General features: G+C 50.5%; 1 protein-coding gene across 5 annotated transcripts in view; it reads right to left on the minus strand.

Annotated features, from left to right (window-relative positions):
* Positions 1 to 8,207: 8,207 nt before the first annotated feature.
* The window catches only part of DENND2A (DENN domain containing 2A), a 122,126-nt gene continuing 110,476 nt past the window's right edge, over positions 8,208 to 19,857 (minus strand). For all 5 annotated transcript variants that reach the window (XM_030825891.1, XM_030825887.1, XM_030825890.1 and 2 more), the window contains 6 exons: positions 17,729 to 17,906; positions 16,164 to 16,205; positions 13,408 to 13,525; positions 11,955 to 12,200; positions 9,424 to 9,510; positions 8,208 to 8,530 (listed from right to left, as the gene is read on the minus strand). In XM_030825891.1, the coding sequence (XP_030681751.1) occupies positions 8,499 to 8,530; positions 9,424 to 9,510; positions 11,955 to 12,200; positions 13,408 to 13,525; positions 16,164 to 16,205; positions 17,729 to 17,906 (703 nt within the window). In that variant the 3' untranslated portion in view covers positions 8,208 to 8,498. The remainder of the gene's footprint in view (positions 8,531 to 9,423; positions 9,511 to 11,954; positions 12,201 to 13,407; positions 13,526 to 16,163; positions 16,206 to 17,728; positions 17,907 to 19,857) is intronic.

Genomic DNA, 19,857 nt, shown 5'->3' on the forward strand with positions numbered 1-19,857 from the left:
CGGTTTCAGACCTTCAGTGTGTGGTCTTTTAGGATTATACTGGGGCGGGAAGGGGTGATGGGCAGACGACGAGGAGAGCAAGAGGGACCAGCAAGGAGCCCAGGGCTGATCAAAGGTCAGATGGTTTGCTCCCTGGCCTGCTGCCAGCATCTGTTCATGCCAGAAAGAAGTCAGAGGTTGGGCTGCTGAACTCCAGCTAGGTGCTGGGTGAGGGCCGGGTGTGGTCACTGTACAAGCCGTGGACTGAAGTTAATTGGCCTTCACAGGTGCCAGCAGGTACATGGTCCTGCTCACTTGCCTTTTGCTTTGCTTTTTTTTTTTTTTTAATTCTGAATTTAGGTTCAAGGGTACATGTGCAGGTTTGTTATATAAGTAAACTCCTGGCTGGGCGTGGTGGCTCATGCCTGTAATCCCAGCACTTTGGGAGGCTGAGGTGGGCAGATCACCTGAGGTCAGGAGTTCGAGACCTGCCTGGCCAACATGGTGAAACCCCGTCTCTACTAAAAATACAAAAAAAAATTAGCCAGGCGTGGTGGCGGGCACCTGTGGTCCCAGCTACTCAGGAGGCTGAGGCAGGAGAATCGCTTGAACCCAGGAGGCGGAGGTTGCAGTGAGCCAAGATTGCTCCACTGCACTCCAGCCTGGGCAACAGAGTGAGACTCCATCTAAAAAAAAAAAAAAAAATACGTAGCTGGGTGCGGTGGCTCACGCCTGTAATCCCAGCATTTTGGGAGGTGGAGGCGGGCAGATCACAAGGTCAGGAGATCGAGACCATCCTGGCTAACATGGTAAAACCCCGTCTCTACTAAAAATACAAAAACATTAGCCAGGTGTGGTGGCGGGCGCCTGTAGTGCCAGCTACTTGGGAGGTTGAGGCAGGAGAATGGTGTGAACCCAGGAGGCGGAGCTTACAGTGAGCCGAGATCATGCCACTGCACTCCAGCCTGGGCGACAGAGCGAGACTCCGTCTCAAGAAAAAAAGTATTCGCATGTCACTGGGATTTGTTGTACAGATCATTTCATTTCCCAGGTACTAAGCTTTTTTTTTTTTTTTTTTTTTTTTTGAGATGAATCCTCACTCTGTCACCCAGGCTGGAGTGCAGTGGCACAATCTGAACCCACCACAATCTCAGCCTCCTGGGTTCAAGCAATTCTTGTGCCTCAGCCTCCCGGGTAGCTAGGAATGCAGGTGTGCATCACCACGCCTGGCTAATTTTTGTATTTATTTTTTCAGTCTTAATAGGCATAAGTTTCATCACGTTGGCCAGGCCAGGCTGGTCTCTAACTTCTGACCTCAAGTGATCCACCTGCCTTGGCCTCCCAAAGTGCTGGGATTACAGGTGTGGGCCACCACACCTGGCCCTCAAAATGTTTGAAGAAAGTTTAGGAATTTGTGTTGGGCCGCATTCAAAGCCATCCTGGGTTGCATGTGGCCCATGGGCTGTGGGTTGGATAAGCTTGGTTTAAGCGTTTTTCTCCGCAATCTCTCCAGCATCTGTTATTCTTTTACTTTTTTTTTTTTTTTTAATTGAGATGAGGTCTCGCTCCTCTGCCCAGGCTGGTGTTGAGCTCCTGGCCTCAAGTATTCCACCTGCCATGCATGGCCTCCAAAAGTTCTGGGATTACAGGCATGAGCCATCACGTTTGGCCAACTTTTTAATAATAGCTATTCTGAGAGGTGCGAGATGGTATCTCATTGTGGTTTTGATGTGTATTTCTGTAATGTTCAGTGATATTGAACTTTTTCTCATATGCTTGTTGGCCACATGTGTAACTTTTGCTTTTCTTACGAACCTTTGCACAGGTCTCTGGCTTCCACTCATCTTTTCCTCCCCCAAGCCCACTCCCACAGCTTGCTTGGCTCCTCAGGGTCTTTGGGGCCTGCTGTGTACTGCTTTGGATTTGCTTTTCAAGCCTATGCAAGGTATCCAGAGCAATGGGACTTAAAAGAAAAAGACCAGGTCAGGCGTGGTGGCTCATGCCTTTAATCTCAACACTTTGGGAGGTTAAGGCAGGAGGAGTTTTTGAACCTGGGAGTTCAAGAACAACACTGGCAGCCGGGCTCGGTGACTCACGCCTGTGATCCCAGAACTTTGGAGGCCGAGGTGGGTGGATCACGAGGTCAGGAGTATGAGACCAGCCTGGCCAAGATGGTGAAACCCTGTCTCTACTAAAAATAAAGCAAATTAGCTGGGCATGGTGGTGGGTGCCTGTAATCCCAGCTACTCGGGAGGCTGAGGCAGGAGAATCACTTGAACCCGGGAGGCAGAGATTGCAGTGAGCCGAGATAGCGCCACTGCACTCCAGCCTGGGCAACAGACTGAGACTCTGTCTCAAAAAAAAAAAAAAAAAGAACAGCCAGGGCAACATAGTGAGACCCCTATCTCTACCAAAAAAAAAAAAAAAGAAAAAAAATTCTATTTACCGGCTTTGATATGCCTGAGAGTGTGACCCCTGTGGCCCTGGATGCTTTCACTCGTTGCATTGATATTCCTTTTTTTTTTTTTTGGAGACAGTGTCTCACTCTGTTGCCCAGGCTGGAGTGCACTGGCGTGATCTCAGCTCACCACAACCTCTGCTTCCTGGGTTCAAGTGATCCTCCCACATCAGCCTCCCGAGTGGCTGAGATTACAGGCGCCCACCACCACACCCGGCTAATTTTTGTATTTTTGGTAGAGATGGGGGTTTGCCATATTGGCCATGCTGGTCTCGAGCTCCTGACCTTAAGTGATCCACCCACCTCAGCCTCCCAAAGTGCTGGGATTACAGGCGTGATGTTTTGTTTTGTTTTGAGACAGTCACTCAGGTTGCTCTGTCACTCAGGTTGGAGTGCAGCGGTGCAATCTTGGTTCACTGCAACCTCTGCTTCCCGGGTTCAAGCGATTCTCCTGCCTCAGCCTCTTGAGTAGCTGGGACTACAGGCGCCCGCCACCACACCCAGCTAATTTTTGTATTTTTGGTAGAGATGGGGTTTCACCATGTTGACCAGGCTGGTCTTGAACTCTTGACCTCAGGTGATCTGCCCGCCTCAGCCTTACAGGCATGATGTTCTTATTCTTCAAAGCACTTTAGAAGCTCTTAGGTAATACTGAATTTAGGACTTGGAGGACTGAAGAGTTGTTTCCAAAACTTAGCCCTAAGATCACTCTCTGTCAGTGAAACTTAAGGGAGAATATGCATATAAGAAAGGCTATCAGTCACCTGAGGAAATGACCTACCTAAGACTTCCTGTAAATGCAGGCATTTGTGGGAACTATTGCCCCACTGCACTCCAGTCTGGGTGACAGAGTGAGACCCTGTCTCAAAAAATAAAACAAAATGTTAATTTTATGCTATGTGAATTTCACCTCAATAAAATAAGAAAGAAGAAAAAGAAACAGGGACAAAAGAGAATGGGGAGGGTGGAGACCGTAAGTGGTCAAGGAGTGAAGGGTTGTCCAGTGCTGCCAAGAGGAAGCAGAGGAAGATCTGGTGGGCAGGGGACACACGCTCTTGTAAGACAAGGCCAGAGTGCAGACCTCCCCAGCCCTCCTGGGGAAATGTTCCTCAGGCTCTTCGACCCCTTGGTCTGACGTCCTGCTCACCAAGCAAGCTTATGATTATGGTTATTCTTTTTTTGGCCGGGCGTGGTGACTCATGCCTGTAATCCCATCAATTTGGGAGGCTGAGGAGGGCAGATCACCTGAGGTTGGGAGTTCGAGACTAGCCTGACCAACATGGAGAAACCCTATCTCTACTAAAAATACAAAATTAGCAGGGCATGGTGGCGTGTGCCTGTAATCCCAGCTACTTGGGAGACTGAGGCAGGAGAATCACTTGAACGCAGGAGAATCACTTGAACCCAGGAGGCAGAGGTTGCAGTGAGCCAAGATCGCACCATTGCACTCCAGCCTGGGCGACAAGAGCAAAACTCCATCTCAAAATAAATAAATTAATAAATAAATATTATTTTTTGAGACGGAGTCTCTTACTCTGTCTCCCAGGCTGAAGTGCAATGGTGCTATCTCGGCTCACTGCAACCTCCACCTCCTGAGTTCTTGCAATTCTCATGTCTAGGCCTCCCGAGTAGCTGGGATTACAGGCATGCACTACCACACTTGGCTAATTTTTGTATTTTTAGTACAGATGGGGTTTCACCATGGTGGCAAGGCTGGTCTTGCACTCCTGACCTCAGGTGATCTACCTGCCTCGGCTTCCCAAAGTGCTAGGATTACAGGCTTGAGCCACCGTGCCTGGCCTATTATTTTCTTTTCATTCTTTCTTTCTTTTTTTTTTTTTTTGAGATGGAGTTTTGCTCTTGTTGCCCAAGCTGGAGTGCAATGGTGTGATCTTGGATCACCGCAACCTCTGCCTCCTGGGTTCAAGCAATTCTTCTGCCTCAGCCTCCTGAGTAACAGGCATGCACCACCATGCCCAACTAACTTTGTATTTTTAGTAGAGACGGGGTTTTTCCACATTGGTCAGGCTGGTCTTGAACTTCCAGCCTCAGGTGATCTGCCCGCCTCGGTCTCCCAAAGTGCTGGGATTACAGGCGTGAGCCAATGCGTCCAGCCTATTATTTTAATTTTAGATTCAGAGGATATATGTGTAGATTTGTAACACAGGTAAACTGCATGTGTTTCTTTTTCTTTTTTTTTTTTTTTTTTTTTTGAGACAAGGTCTCACTCTGTCGCCCAGGCTGGAGTGCAGTGATGTAGCCTTGAATGATCCTCTTGCCTCAGCCTCCTGAGTAGCTGGGACTAGAGGAGTGCGCCACCATGCCAGGCTAATTTTAAAATTTTCTGTAAGGCTGGGCGCGGTGGCTCACGCCTGTAATCCCAGCATTTTGGGAGGCCGAGGCGGGCGGATCACAAGGTCAGGAGATCGAGACCATCTTGGCTAACGTGGTGAAACCCTGTCTCTTCTAAAAATACAAAAAATTAGCCGGGCGTAGTGGCGGGCGCCTGTAGTCCTCACTGGGAGGCGGAGCTTCCAGTGAGCCAAGATCGTGCCACTGCACTCCAGCCTGGGTGACAAAGCAAGACTTTGTCTCAAAAAAAAAAAAAAAAAAAAAAAAATTTCTGTAGAGATGCGTGGACCCACTATGTTGCCCAGGCTGGTCTTGAACTTCTGGTCTTTTTTTTTTTTTTTTTTTTTTTTTTTTTTTTGAGACGGAGTCTTGCTCTGTGCCCCAGGCTGGAGTGCAGTGGCGCGATCTCGGCTCACTGCAAGCTCCGCCTCCCGGGTTCACGCCATTCTCCTGCCTCAGCCTCCCGAGTAGCTGGGACTACAGGCGCCCGCCAACACACCCGGCTAATTTTTTGTATTTTTAGTAGAGACGGGGTTTCACTGTGTTAGCCAGGATGGTCTCGATCTCCTGACCTCGTGATCCGCCCGCCTCGGCCTCCCAAAGTGCTGGGATTACAGGCTTGAGCCACCGCGCCCGGCGAACTTCTGGTCTTAAGTGATCCTCCCACCTCAGCCTCCCAAAGTGTTAGGATTATAAGCATGGACCTCTGTGCCCACCTTCTTTTTTTTCCTAAAAGAAAACCATGTTTATTTGAGAATAGCCATTGCAATGGTAATACACAGGACATAGTAAACTATGTGCTGCATATTCAAGGAGGCAAAGGAAGACAGGGCTTTTAAAGGAAAAGTAGGGAGGATCACATTGTTTTGAGATCATTATCCTTGGCTACAAGGATCCATAACAAGGCTGGTGCCAGTCTGAGGCTGGACAGGCAGTTGCCGGGCAGATGTCCTCACACAAGTATTTTGTGTGTCTGTGTGGCACCATTTTGATTCTGGCAACTTTCACATGGTTATTTGTGAACGTTTGTTAGGCTGTACACTAATATCTGGATGTGTATTTTTAAAGTATGTATATTTTGGCAGGGCGTGGTGGCTCATGCCTATAATCCCAGCACTTTGGGAGCCAAGGCGGGCGGATCACCTGAGGTCAGGAGTTTGAGATCAGCCTGGTCAACGTGGTGAAATTCCGTCTCTACTAAAAATACAAAAATTAGCCAGGTGTGGTGGCGCCCGCCTGTAATCCCAGCTACTCAGGAGGCTGAAGGGGGAGAATCGCTTGAACTCGGGAGGTGCAGGTTGCAGTGAGCCAAGATCCTGCCACTGCACTCCAGCCTGGGTGACAGAGCGAGACTCCATCTCAAAAAAAAAAAGTAAATAAATAAAAAAAAAAGTATGTATATTTTACTTTAAGCAAAAATGAAAATTAAGATGGGGCAAGTGTGCTAAGATACTTGTACAAAGATCCTTTTTTCGATGTTATGATGTTAAAAATTGGAAACATCCTGCATGCATAAAGAGCCAAAGGCTGATGAACTAATAGCTTTTAGTATCCCCACAAAATGGAATATTATGCAGTCATTGGGAATGTTGATAAAGATGTACATTTATTTGCTTGGAGTTATTAAGTAAACAATATAATGCGAAATAAGTTAAAAAAAAGAAAATATATTCCAAAAAGTGACCCTTTCTGGGCAATATACAAATATGCAGGCTATTAATAAAGTTGACTAATCTGAGGAGCTCGTTAGATACATATATTCCTGAGCCCCCACACAAACTTGACTAATCCAAGGAGCTTGTTAGATACATATTCCTGAGCCCCCACATTCAAGGATTCAGCGATTCTCATTCAGGCATCCCCCCAGTCCCCACCCACACACACCCAGCCAGAGTTTTTTTTGAGAAGGAGTCTTGCTCTGTTGTCCAGGCTGGAGTGCAGTGGCATGATCTCGGCTCACCGCAACCTTCACCTCCCAAGTTCAAGCGATTCTTCTGCTCAGCCTTCCAGGTAATTGGGATTACAGGCACGCACCACCATGCCCGGCTAAATTTTTTTTGTATTTTTAGTACAGATGGGGTTTTGCCATGTTGGCCAGGCTGATCTTGAACTCCTGACCTCAGGTGATCCACCTGCCTGCCTTGGCCTCTCAAAGTGCTGGGATTATAGGCATGAGCCATTGCGCCCGGCCAGGCAGGTTAATTTTTATGCAAAGCCTGGTTTCTACCATTCTGGGAGCATCTTTGAGAATTTGATGTAAACTGTGGATCCTCACCTCTGAAATAGTAATGGACACACCAAAGCCTGGGTAGAACTTGGAGGGGAGAGGTGGTCCATAACTCCAGCTAAGAGGAAGGATGAGAGGTCACCTCCCCTCATTTTCCTCGTTTCTATTTATCCTCGGAAGGCTCCTTGCTCCCCCTCCCTGAAGGTTGAGAACCCCTGCCAGGCAGCACAGCCCCTCTGGGCCATTGTTGGGGTCGGCGCCCCTCCCTTTTGTGTTTGTGTGAGGGTCGCTGGTGAGAGCTGCGGGCAGTGGTCGCCTGGTAGTGGCCCTGAGGCTTGCTCTGACAACCTGCCTCAGCTGCATTCAGGGCTCTTCCTGCCTCCCCACTGTCCCGGCTGCAGGGCAGCTCTTAGGTCTCCCTGAGGTTTTGGCCTTCTCCACACCCTCCCTGCTTCTGGTCCAGAAAACGCAAGCTGCCTCTCTGGCTGCACACGGCTGATGACGCCGCCCAGCATTCTCACCCTCCATCTTGTTAGCATCAGCCGCCAAAAGGTCCCCCCGCCCCCCACCGTGTACACGCAGTGCACATCCGCTATTGCATTAATGCTGCTCTGAGCGCCTGGAAGGAGATGGGAATGGAGTCAAAGTTGTGGCTCTGTGTAGGAAGGTGGGCCGTAAGCAGTGTCGTAAACTTGAGGACACCTAGAACAGTTTACTAACAGGCTTCCTCTTTTTGTGTGTGTGCCTCTAAAAGCCAGGGACTACTCAGGCAGTGGACGGTTCCAGGGCTTCTTCTAAGAGAACAATGCAGTCAATAAGAGTCAGGTCCATTTGCGAAGAGAGACGTCCATGGCCTCAGCCACCAGGTGGCATCACTGTCCCTTCTGGAAGAGCAGCGTGTCTGGGAAGCCACATCCGTCTACAGCTCCCGTTCCTCCCCAGCCTCCACTCCAGGGCAAGGGCCCAGCCTTTCACTAGGAGGCCTCGCTCCCTGAACCCGAGGCACCGGCTGTGCCTCTTCCCCTCACAGTCCTCGTGTGTCCTCAGTCCCGCCCGGAGGAGCACCTCATTTCTGTTGCCCATCACCACTCCTCTTAGCTCCATTGCTGAGCAGCCGGATGGGACGAACGAGGGGAACGTGTAGGGCAGGACAGGCTCCTCTTGGCCTTGGCATAATAAACAGAAAACCCACACGTTTTTCTTACTTTTAATATCTAAGATAAAAAAACCCCAACCACCAAAACAACCCATTTGCATGTCAGCAATATGCCTGGTCTCGGGCTCCCTTTCTGGGGCTGTCCTCCTGGGCGGCTCCCAGGCTCTGGTCCAGGGGAGAGCCCAGCCTCGGCCAGAAGCCACCGCGGCCTCCAGTTCCGCACGGCGACAACCTGGGACCCAGCCTTTCAGAAAGGCCACCAGGAACTGTTTTTAAAGCATGGGGCTGCACTAGGAGGAAGTCTTCTCTTGAGGCTGAGCTGAGAGTTATTTCTTGTGGAGAAATTTCATTTTATTGCCTAAAAAAAAGGAAAATGAGAACATTTCACAAGGCAGACAAAGGAGGGTGAGATAAATCTTGCCCTTTCCACCCAGAAGTGGTGTGGGTAACGGGGCCCCCACGCCACCTGGGGGAGCCTCATTCCTTGCTCTGGAGAAGCCAGAGGGGCTTTGTTCTTTCCAGAGATCCCCCTAGGGTCTTCCTCAGACTTGGGGGGGTTTGAAAGGAAGACCATCAGAGCTGTCTAGGAGGGCTGGCTTCTTCTGTGGTAATAAAGGAAGCACCGAATTAACACATCCCTCAGGAGCCAAGGGAGGAGAAAGTGCCCAGCAATGCTGTGTGTATTTAAAACACTCTGCTTCCAGGTAGCCCTCCGTCCTGCAGGAGGCACAGATATGGCGCCCTTCGCAGGCCCTCTGGGAAGGTTTCACTGCTGCAGACACCTCCCTACTGGGGCCTCCGTCCTCTTTTTTGGCTGTCTTTATCTTTCCTTTCCCTGTAAGGGCATTTTCACTGATTAAACTGCAGTCCTTGTAAGTGTCACGTTTCTACTTTCCAGAGGAATTTGGACACCAGTGCGAGTCTTTCTTGCCAGACATCCTTGTCTGATTCCCGCCATGCTCCCTTGGCTCAGTTCCACTGAGATTTAACAATGTAGGAGATCATAGAGAAAGAAGATAGCAAGAAAGCCCAGGGACCCAGATAAGGAGGTGCTGGGGGCAGCGTTTCCTTTGCTTTCTCTTTGGGGACAGATTAGAACAGGAGGTTAAAATGCCAGTAGCATCTGCCCAGCGCAGGCTGTAGAGCTCTGCATTATTCAGGGCGCTGGCTCCAGTGGAGGGAACCGGCTGGGACTCCGAGACAGACAGCTCAGAGGCACACAGGCTGGGCACCCAGAGCCGGGGGCCTTACCTAGTCCCTTCAGGAACTTATTGACACCGCTGTGCTCTCCACTGGGGAGTGTTTCCAGATACTCTTGGGCTCGGACCTCAAACAGACCTGTTAACAAGAGAAATTCCAGCCATTTGAGTTCTTGGTCTTTGCACTTCTAAACATGTCTATTTCCTCCCTACCAGAGAAAAGAGAAACCTTGTTTCTGAGACTAAGCTGCTCCTATAAACATGCTCTGAATCAGGAGGTTTTATAAGGGTTTTATTGCTCTTATAATTGCCCCACCTGTGCAGTAACTCTCTTTGGAAGGCTATAAAGCCACCTCATAGATGAAATCCTATTTTTATTCAACAAACGCCTTCTGAGCGTCTACACTGTGCCAGGCGGGCAGTTTTAAAGATGAACCGGAGTGGCCAGTCATGGTGGCTCATGCCTGTAATCCCAGCACTTTGGGAGGCTGAGGTGGGCAGATCACCTGAGATCAGGAGTTCGAGGCCAGCCTGGCTAACATGGGGAAGCCCTGTTTCTACTGAAAATACAAAAAATTAGCCAGGCCTGGTGGTGCACGCCTGTAATCCCAGCTACTCGGGAGGTTGAGGCAAGAAAATCGCTTGAATCCGGGAGGTGGAGGTTGCAGTGAGCCAAGGTCGCACCTTTGCACTCCAGCTTGGGCAACAAGAGCGAAACTCCGTCTCAAAAAAGAAAAAAAAAAAGTTGAACCGGACTGTCCTGGCTCGGGAGGGGCGCCTGTGCTCTCCCATTTCCCTGCATTCGCCTGTACGAGGGCCCTGGCCAAGTAGCTTAGTTTTCCAGGAGTCCCTCTGTGGTTGTGTGGAGGGAGGATGGCCGGATAGGCTATCTCTTAGGCTGCTTCTCAGACCCCTGGGGTCTGAGCTTCAGGCACTCTGTCTTCATTGCTGACTGATCTTTCATGGACAGAGGGTTCTTTCCAGGGTTTTTTTTTGAGATAGAGTTTCGCTGTGTCACCCAGGCTGGAGTGTAATGGTGCCATTGTGGCTCACAGCAAGCTCTGCCTCCTGGGTTCAAGTGCTTCTCCTGCCTCAGCCTCCTGAGTAGCTGGGATTACAGGCACCTGCCACCACGCCCAGCTAATTTTTGTATTTTTAGTAGAGACAGGGTTTCACCAAGTTGGCCAGGTTGGTCTTGAACTCCTGACCTCAGGTGATCTGCCCACCTCAGCCTCTCAAAGTGCTGGGATTACAGGCGCGCGCCACAGTGCCCGGCTTTTTCCAGGCAGTTTTTTTTTTTTTTTTCTTTTTTTCTGAGACGGAGTTTCACTCTTGTTGCCCAGGCTGGAGTGCAATGGTGCAATCTTGGCTCACTGCAACCTCCGCCTCCCGGGTTCAAGTGATTCTCCTGCCTCAGTCTCCTGAGTAGCTGGGATTACAGGCCCACATCACCATGCCTGGCTAATTTTCTTCATTTTTAGTAGAGACAGGGTTTCACCATGTTGGCCAGGCTGATTTCGAACTCCTGACCTCAGGTGATCCGCCTGCCTTGGCCTCCCAAAGTGCTGGGATTACAGGCGTGAGCCAACATGGCTGGCTTCCAGGTAGTTTTTAAGCTTGTGTGTCTCACACCTCTTTTACCAAGTGATCTGTAAAGAGATACTTAAATGTAACTCATACTCTCCAATCAGTTTTCTTTCTTTTTTTTTGAGACGGAGTCTCACTCAACCAGGCTGGAGTGCAGTGACATGATCTCAGCTTATTGCAACTTCCACCTCCCAGGCTCAAGTGATCCTCCCACCTCAGCCTCCTGAGGAGCTGGGACCACAGGCACACACCACCACGCTGATCTAATTTTTTACAACATTTTTGTAGAAAAGGGGTTGCGGGCCGGGCGCGGTGGCTCACACCTGTAATCCCAGCACTTTGGGAGGCTGAGGCCGGTGGATCACGAGGTCAGGAGATCGAGACCATCCTGGCTAACATGGTGAAACCCCGTCTCTACTAAAAAAATACAAAAAATTAGCCAGGCGAGGTGGTGGGCGCCTGTAGTCCCAGCTGCTGGGGAGGTTGAGGCAGGAGAATGGCGTGAACCTGGGGGGCGGAGTCTGCAGTGAGCTGAGAGTCAGCCGAGACTGCGCCACTGCATTCCAGCCTGGGCAACAGCGAGACTCCATCTCCAAAAAAAAAAAAAAAAAAAAGAAAAGGGGTTGCACCATGTTGTCCAGGCTGGTCTTGAACTCCTGACCTCAAGAGATCTGCAGGCTTTGGCCTACCAAAGTGCTGGGATTATAGGCATGAGTCACCCATTGTGCCCAGCCTGAGAATTTTATCAATTTGGAAAGAATGGGACAGAAGGAGACCTTGCCACAGGCACTGGAATGTGGTTCTGGGAGAGGCTGGCAGAGGGAACAGAGAAGCCAGAAGAGGGGGCCTTCCCACCAGCTCAGTCAGGGCATAACTGCAAGCTCTCTGGGGTAGGTGGACACAGTCCTGCCCTGTGATCTTTCTCCCTGCTCATCAGCCGCCTGGAATATAGGGAGCTCTAGCTGACTCGGCCCCAACAGAGAAGATGCCCTTCACCTTTGGCATCCTGTCGGCGCAGCTCCCGCTCCTGGATGAAGCCCCGAAACATCTGAGTCTCCATGAAGACCTCCAGGAAGTGGCGAAGGCTCTTGGAGGAGACAGCTTTGCGGAAGGCCTCCCGTTGCAGGGTTCTCTCCTCGCGCTCGCCCGACGTCAGGAACAAAGAGTAGTGTCCCACAGTCTCCACGAAGAAGCGGACAAAGGCTTCAGACACCACCTCATTCAAGGGGCTGGACTCTGGGCCTGAGTAAGGGGAGGAAAGGCCAGGAACAGTGAGGCCAGACAGGCTGGGCCAGAGCTCTTAAGACAAGCCAATTGGTAATCAAAGTACAGTAACTGCTAGTTCCCTGGATGGCAACTGCGATTATCCAGGAGGAGGGTTACCCTAGGTTATTAAGACATTTCTTTCCCTGCTTAATTTTTTAAATTTTAAGTTGTTAAAAAGTTTTTATTTTTATTTTGTTTTTATTTTTTGAGATGGAGTCTCACTCCGTTGCCCAGGCTGGAGTGCAGTGGTGTAATCCTGACTCACTGCAACGTCTGCCTCCTGGGTTCAAGCAATTCCTCTGCCTCAGCCTCCCGAGTAGCTGGGATTATGGGCACGTGCCACCACACCCAGCTAATTTTTGTACTTTTAGTAGAGATGGGGTTTCACCATGTTGACCAAGCTGGTCTCCAACTCTTGAACTCAAGTGATCTGCCCACCTCAGCCTCCCATAGTGCTGGGATTGCAGGGATGAGCCACTGTGCCTAGCCTTTTATTTTTTTTTTTGAGATAGTCTTGCTCTGTCTCCCAGGCTGGAGTGCAGTGGCGTGATCTCGGTCCACTGCAACCTTTGCCTCCTAGATCAAGTGATTCTCCTGCCTCGGACTCCTGAGTAGCTGGGATTACAGGCTCTTGCCACTATGGCCTGCTAATTTTTGTATTTTCAGTAGAGATGTGGTTTCACCATGTTGGCCAGGCTGGTTTCGAACTCTTGACTTCAGGTGATCCACCTGCCTCGGCCTCCCAAAGTGCTGGGATTACAGGTGTGAGCTACTGCGCCTGGCCACAGTTTTTAATTTTTGATTTTTTGAGATGGGGTCTCACTCTGTTGCCCAGGCTGGAGTGCAGTGGTGTGGCTCACTGCAGCCTCAACCTCCAGGGCTCGAGGGATCCTCCTGCCTCAGCCTCCCGGGTAGCTGGGACCACAGTCATGCGCCACCATGACAAGATAATTTCCACGCCCCCCTTTTAAAAAGGTACTTTAAGGCCAAAATGGGGGAGGTGGGAAAATCTTTCCCACAATTCACTGTGGGAATGAAATTTAGATAAACAGAATGAGGCCCTGGTTTCTCTCCTTATGTCTCCCTTGCCCATATTCCTACTTGGCCCTTGGCCACTGCCCATTTGTTCCCTGACCCTCAGAGTGGAAGGGAGAGACTCACTGGGAGGTGGCCGAACACTTACCGTGCCTGCCGTCTAGGGGCCCTTCGTCCTGCTCACAAGCCAGCTCATTCCTCTGTTCCAGAATGTGTTCCAGGGCCACCTGAAGCTTCCGGGGCAGGATGGAGTCCTCATCGTCCATCTGGAAAGCAGAGGTAGCAGGTGGGCTTATGGGCACGGTGGCTGCGTCTTGGCCACAGGACACACTGGAGTCACTGCAGGGCAGGCCTGGCTCAGTCTCCAGTTTCATGGAAGGAATAGAACTGAAAGCCACAGGTCTGAGGTTTCAATCTTGAGCCTACTTTTTTTATGAGACAGAGTTTCACTCTTGTTGCCTAGTCTGGAGTGCAATGGCGTGATCTTGGCTCACTGCAACCTCTGCCTCCTGGATTCAAGCAATTCTGCCTCAGCCTCCCAAGTAGCTGGAACTATAGGCACGTGCCACTACTCCCGGCTAATGTTTTGTATTTTTAGTAGTTTAGTTTCACTGTGTTAGCCAGGCTGGTCTCGAACTCCTGACCTCAGGTGATCCACCCACCTTGGTCTCCCAAAGTGCTGGGATTACAGGCGTGAGCCACCGCACCCAGCCAAGCCTACTTTTTACAAGCAACGGGAGCCTCATTTTCCCCACTTGTAAAATGGACTACCAATCAATCTGTACCTTGTTGTGAAGCTAAAATGGACTACAATTACCCTGTGAAAGGGCTTGGCACTGAGAGGATACTCAATAGATGATTTCCACTGCCCCATCCTGTAGGGTAGCTAGTGGATTCCGGTAACCAGGAAATTCTGGCCAGGGCAGACGGCCTGCGTGATCCAAGGCTGGTTTTGGGATCTGGGCCTTGGAGCAGGAGGGTCTTGGGAAGGGCCTACCCTGTGGGCCTTGAGGAAGTGAAAGTAATGATAAAAAACAGCATTAATGCTACTGAACTTTTCAGCAATGTGGCAACACTTGGAAGTAATCCATCGGAATGCCCAGAGAAATTTTCTGTAATTACTATAATTACTTCTTGCAAAATCTGATAGAAGTTAGGCCTCTCTAGCAAATGATAAAAAGAAAATACATGTGTGTTACCTTCTCTGCTAGTGAAAGTAACTGATGATCATTATAAAAATATACGAATGTACTAAAACAATTTAAAATCACTCATAATCTGTCTCCTTTCAGTTTCCCTCCCCGAGACAACAAGCGTTAATGTTTTAGTGGGTTTTCCTTTCAGTCCTTTTAAAGTGCACGTGTACGCACACACACACACATATATACGTTTTTTCCTGTCTCCTTTTCTCTTTTTTTTTTTTTCTTCAGGAAAGGGTTTCACACTGTCTCTCGGGCTGGAGTACAGTGGCACGATCTCAGCTCACTGCAGCCTTGACCTCCCAGGCTTAAGTGATCCTCCTGGCTCAGCCTGCTGAGTAGCTGCTGAGACTACAGGTGCACACCAGCAGGCCTGGGTAATTTTTTTTGTGTGTTTTGTTTGTTTTGTTTTTTGTTTGAGACAGAGTTTCGCTGTCACCCAGGCTGGAGTGCAGTGGCGTGATCTCGGCTCACTGCAGGCTCCGCCCCCCGGGGTTCACGCCATTCTCCTGCCTCAGCCTCCCGAGTAGCTGGGACTACAGGCGCCCGCCATCTCTCCTGGCTAATTTTTTGTATTTTTAGTAGAGATGGGGTTTCACTGTGTTAGCCAGGATGGTCTCGATCTCCTGACCTCGTGATCCGCCCACCTCGGCCTCCCAAAGTGCTAGGATTACAGGCGTGAGCCACCGCGCCCGGCCTGGCCTGGGTAATTTTTAAATTTTTCTGTAGACACAGGGGTCTCACCATGTTGTCCCAGGCTGGTCTTTAACTCCTGGGCTCAAGTGATCCTCCTGCCTCAGCCTCTGGAGGTGCTAGGATTATAAGTGTGCCCAGGCCAGGGCAAATATTCTTTCTTTTTTTTTAAACAGAGTCTCGCTCTGTCGCCCAGGTTGGAGTGCAGTGGCGTGATCTCGGCTCACTGCAAGCTCCACCTCCTGGGTTCACACTGTTCTCCTGCCTCAGCCTCCCAAGTAGCTGGGATTACAGCCGTAAATGCATATTGAAGCTGGGCATGGTGGTGCATGCCTCCAGCTACTGAGGAGACTGAGGTGGGAAGATCAGTTGAGGCCAGGAGTTTGAGACCAGCCTGGGTAACATAGTGAGACCCTGTCTTTTTTTTTTTTTTTTTTGGAGATGGGATCTCACTTTGTCACCCAGGCTGGAGTGCAGTGGCGCAATCTCCGCTCACTGCAACCTCCACCTCCTGGGTTCAAGCAATTCTCCTGTCTAAGCCTCCCAAGTAGCTGGGATTACAGGCACCCGCCACCATGCCTGGCTAATTTTTGTATTTTTAATAGAGATGGGGTTTCACCATATTAGTCAGGCTGGTCTCAAACTCCTGACCTCAGGTGATCCACGTGTCTCAGCCTCCCAAAGTGCTGGGATTACAGGTGTAAGCCACTGCACCCAGCTATTTTTAAAAATGAAAAATCTAGGTGCCTATAGTTATAAGATTACAAAGATTCTTTTTCTAATTGTTAGAAAACCATTTTGTGTCAGAACACGTAGAAAGCAATCCTTTGCCCAAACCCTTCCTTTTTGCCCCTTGCCTTCTGGCTTGTCCTCAGCCCAGCCCCGTCCTGGGGTCACACAGCTCTGCCACCCTGCTCTGCAATCCCAGGGAGCCTTTCTAAGGCTGGAGAGCTGAGCCCCAAACAACAAATAGGTAAAGACAAAGGGAACAGGAGGTCGTCGCTGGCCTCACCTGTCTGAGGAACCGGCTGTTGACGAGGTCAACCACAAGGACCTATGAGATGAGAGGAAAGGGACTGTTACTGTCACCAGGGCTTCTGGGATAGGGATGGACTCATAGCCTTCTTCCTTCTTGGCATGCATGCAGAGAGGCAGCTGGGGCGGGGCTGGGGGTGAGCCATTTGTGGTTTCCTGACATTGCCACGGTAGCCATAGATAATGAAGAGCAGGGCTGGGGAGGGTCCTTCCTGAACTGCATGTTTTCAACACCAACACCACAGGCTGGGACGCATGTGTACTGTGGCTGGACTCCCCGCCTGGCTCTTACACTAGCTGAGGCAGAGCTTCTCACTCTGCCTTTTAGGGTGTGGGCTACTGAGGTGGGCAAAAGATGCTGCAGGCCTCCCTGGTTCCCACCCTAGGGCCCCTGCCTTGTCCTTCCCCCAGCTGCCCACTTAACCATGTCATTTCCCTCCAGGGGACAGGAGGAGAGAAACCCACCTGGAGACTCGGTTAGGCTTTGGGCTTTCACGGCTGAAGGCTTTCAGGATAAAGCACTTCCTCCCTCATCCTCAGAGTGAGAATGAGACCTGGGACGGGACCAGGGTGGGGCAAGTGAGGTGCCTGGGGCGCAAAGGTCACACAAGTGCTGCTGCTACTGAGAGCACGACCCTCACTCAGACCCCAGCCAAGGCCACTGGCCGTGATGGAGGAGGAGCCAGGGGCGTGGATGGTCACCATAACAACAGCTGGAAACGTGAGTTCTCCCATATCCCAGAGACCTACCCAGGAGCGGAGGGCCACCTCTCCCTCCTTCCCACGCACACCCTCCGGGGTTGAACGCAGCCACCTGCAGGAGCACAGGGCACCCAGACGAACTCCTGGCTGCTCTCAAGCCTGCACTGAAAGCCCTAAGGCCGGTAGGTGATGTTTAATGGGGCGTTAGGACTATCTGGGCAATTAGAGGAGCAGCTTCTGGGGACCCAGACAGAACTGCAGGACAGAGGGACAGGCGTTCCTCCTGGAGCTTCAGGGCTGAGCAACATTATTTAAGCTTCCTTCTCTGACTGCTGGAAGTCCCCAGTCCTCAGGGTCGAAACCATTTAGAGGAATGGGCTGGGACTAAGTAACTCCAGAAGTGCCAAGCAGGACTTTCCCCGCTTCGATGCTAAACCGGACACCCAGAACTTGGGGATTAAAAACACTTTTAACGGATATGACAACGGACCAGATCTTGCTCCTCAATGTGGGGGAGTGGGTGAGAGGGCAAGGGAGAGGAGAGGGCTATTCATGACTGAAGAGTTTTGACATCTGGCTAAACTGTTCATTGCTGACCTTCTCAAGGGGTGCTCATAGCAGGCATTTCATCTGGAAGGGAAAACAGTGTTTGCAGTCACTGAAGCTCTGACTGAGTCAGCCTCTGGGCTGGACCCATGCCAGACAAAGCCCTGGTGCCTCCGCGCCCTGCTCCCCAACACTGCTGGCTCTGAGAACCGCTCCATGATGCCTGCAGGGCCAGCGCCCCGCTCTGTTCTCCGCACCCTGCAGGGAGGGGAACAGGGCTGAGTGGGAGCTCACCTCTTCCAGCGGCAGCTCCCTGAGCAGCGGCAGCGAGCTGGAGAGCAGCCCGATGAGGAAGGGCGTCGGCGAGCACACGATGTCGACCATGGCGGGTGGCAGCACCGGGATGTAGGTGTGCTGCCAGGTGAAGGGGTAGATCAGCGCCACCATGGCGTGGCAGCACTTGGACAGGGTGCTGCAGCCAGGGAGAGAACAGGGAGAGAGGCCGACTCAGCGAGGGTCCAGGGAAGCCTCCAGGGGAGAAGCCTCCTCCCAGAGGCAGGATGATTAGGAAAGGACACACGTGGATCGGGTGGAGCACATGATGGTCTCAGCACAGGCCACACCAGGCACTTAGAGCCTATGCGAGAGGCTTGGAGGCACAGCTACAGGGACAAGTTTAATGTCCTGGATAATTTTTACAAGTGCATTTTCACATGTGAGCTACACGCCCCGCACCCTCCTGCCCTGATCTTTTTTTGTGAGCTATACTCTTGTAAGGTTTTTATTTATTTATTTATTTTTATTTTTAATTTTTTTTGAGACAGAGTCTCACTCTGTTGCCCAGACTGGGGTGCAGTGGCGTGATTTGGGCTCACCGCAACCTCTGCCTCCCAGGTTCAAGCAATTCTCCCACCTCAGCCTCCCAAGTAGCTGGGACTACAGGCACGTGCCACCACACCTGGCCAATTTTTGTATTTTTAGTAGCGATGGGGTTTCACCATGTTGGTCAGGCTGGTCTTGAACTCCTGATTTCAAGTGATCCGCCCACCTCAGCCCCTCAAAGTGGGATTACAGGTGTGAGCCACCGTGCCCGGACTCTTGTAAGGTTTTAATTTACATTCATTTCCACCCTTACTCCCTGCCCCCTACCCAAACAAAACAAAAACACAAAAACAGTGAAAGCCTATTTTCTCATGAATGCTCATTTTCTTACTGAAGATCTGAAGATGCTTTCTACTGAAACACTGTAGCTTTTGCTTTGTTCTGTTCCAAGCATTCTCTCAGCTGAGCATGAACACCTAGGAAATCCGGGAAAAGAACAGAAAACTCCTTTGGTACTCACATGCCAGCGGTCAGCTCCAAATGGGTTCATGTAAAAGTGAAGCTCATACACAGTTGAGCCTTACCCAGAATTCTGGTCAAAGGTGATATACTAGAGATGACTGAGGGTTGCTGGGCGTGGTGGCTCACGCCTGTAATCCCAGCACTTTGGGAGGCCGAGGTGGGTGGATCACCTGAGGTCAGGAGTTCGAGACCAGCCTGGCTAACATGGTGAAATTCCGTCTCTACTAAAAATACAAAAAATTAGCCAGGCATGGTGTACGCCCAGCTACTCAAGAGGCTGAGGCAGGAGAATTGCTTGAACCCAGGAGGTGAAGGTTGCAGTGAGCTGAGATTACACCATTGCACTCCAGCCTGGGCAATATGAATGAAACTCCATCTCAAAAAAAAAAAAGAGATGACTGAGGGCTAACCATTTATTTTATGCATCGAAACTTTTAAAAACAATAACATTGGGAGAGGTCAGTCACAGTGACTGATGCCTGTAATCCTAGCACTTTGGGAGGCTGAGGTGGTCAGAAGTTCAAGACCAGCCTGGCCAACATGGTGAAACCTTGTCTCTATCAAAGAATACAAAAATTAGCTGGGCGTGGTGATGCACGCCTGTAATCCCAGCTACTTGGGAGGCTGAGGTGGGAGAATTGCTTGAACCTGGGAGGCAGAGGTTGCAGTGAGCCGAGATTGCGCCATCGCACTCCAGCCGGGGTGACAGAGTGAGGCACTGTCTCAAAAACAGAAACAAAACACCAAAAAAACACTGGGAGAAATATTGGGAGTTTCTCTTCAAGAAAAATGGTCAGGCTGGGTGCGGTGGCTCACGCCTATAATCATAGCATTTTGGGAGGCCGAGGTGAATGGATCACCTGAGGTCAGGAGTTTGAGACCAGTCTGGCCAACATGGTGAAACCCCATCTCTACTAAAAATAGGAGAGGATGTGGAGAAATAGGAACCCTTTTACACTGTTGGTGGGACTGTAAACTAGTTCAACCATTGTGGAAGACAGTGTGGTGATTCCTCAAGGATCTAGAACTAGAAATACCATTTGACCCAGCCATCCCATTACTGAGTATATACCCAAAGG

The sequence above is a fragment of the Nomascus leucogenys genome, chromosome 13 (genome assembly GCF_006542625.1).
Source record: "Nomascus leucogenys isolate Asia chromosome 13, Asia_NLE_v1, whole genome shotgun sequence".
Taxonomy (NCBI): Eukaryota; Metazoa; Chordata; class Mammalia; order Primates; family Hylobatidae; genus Nomascus; species Nomascus leucogenys.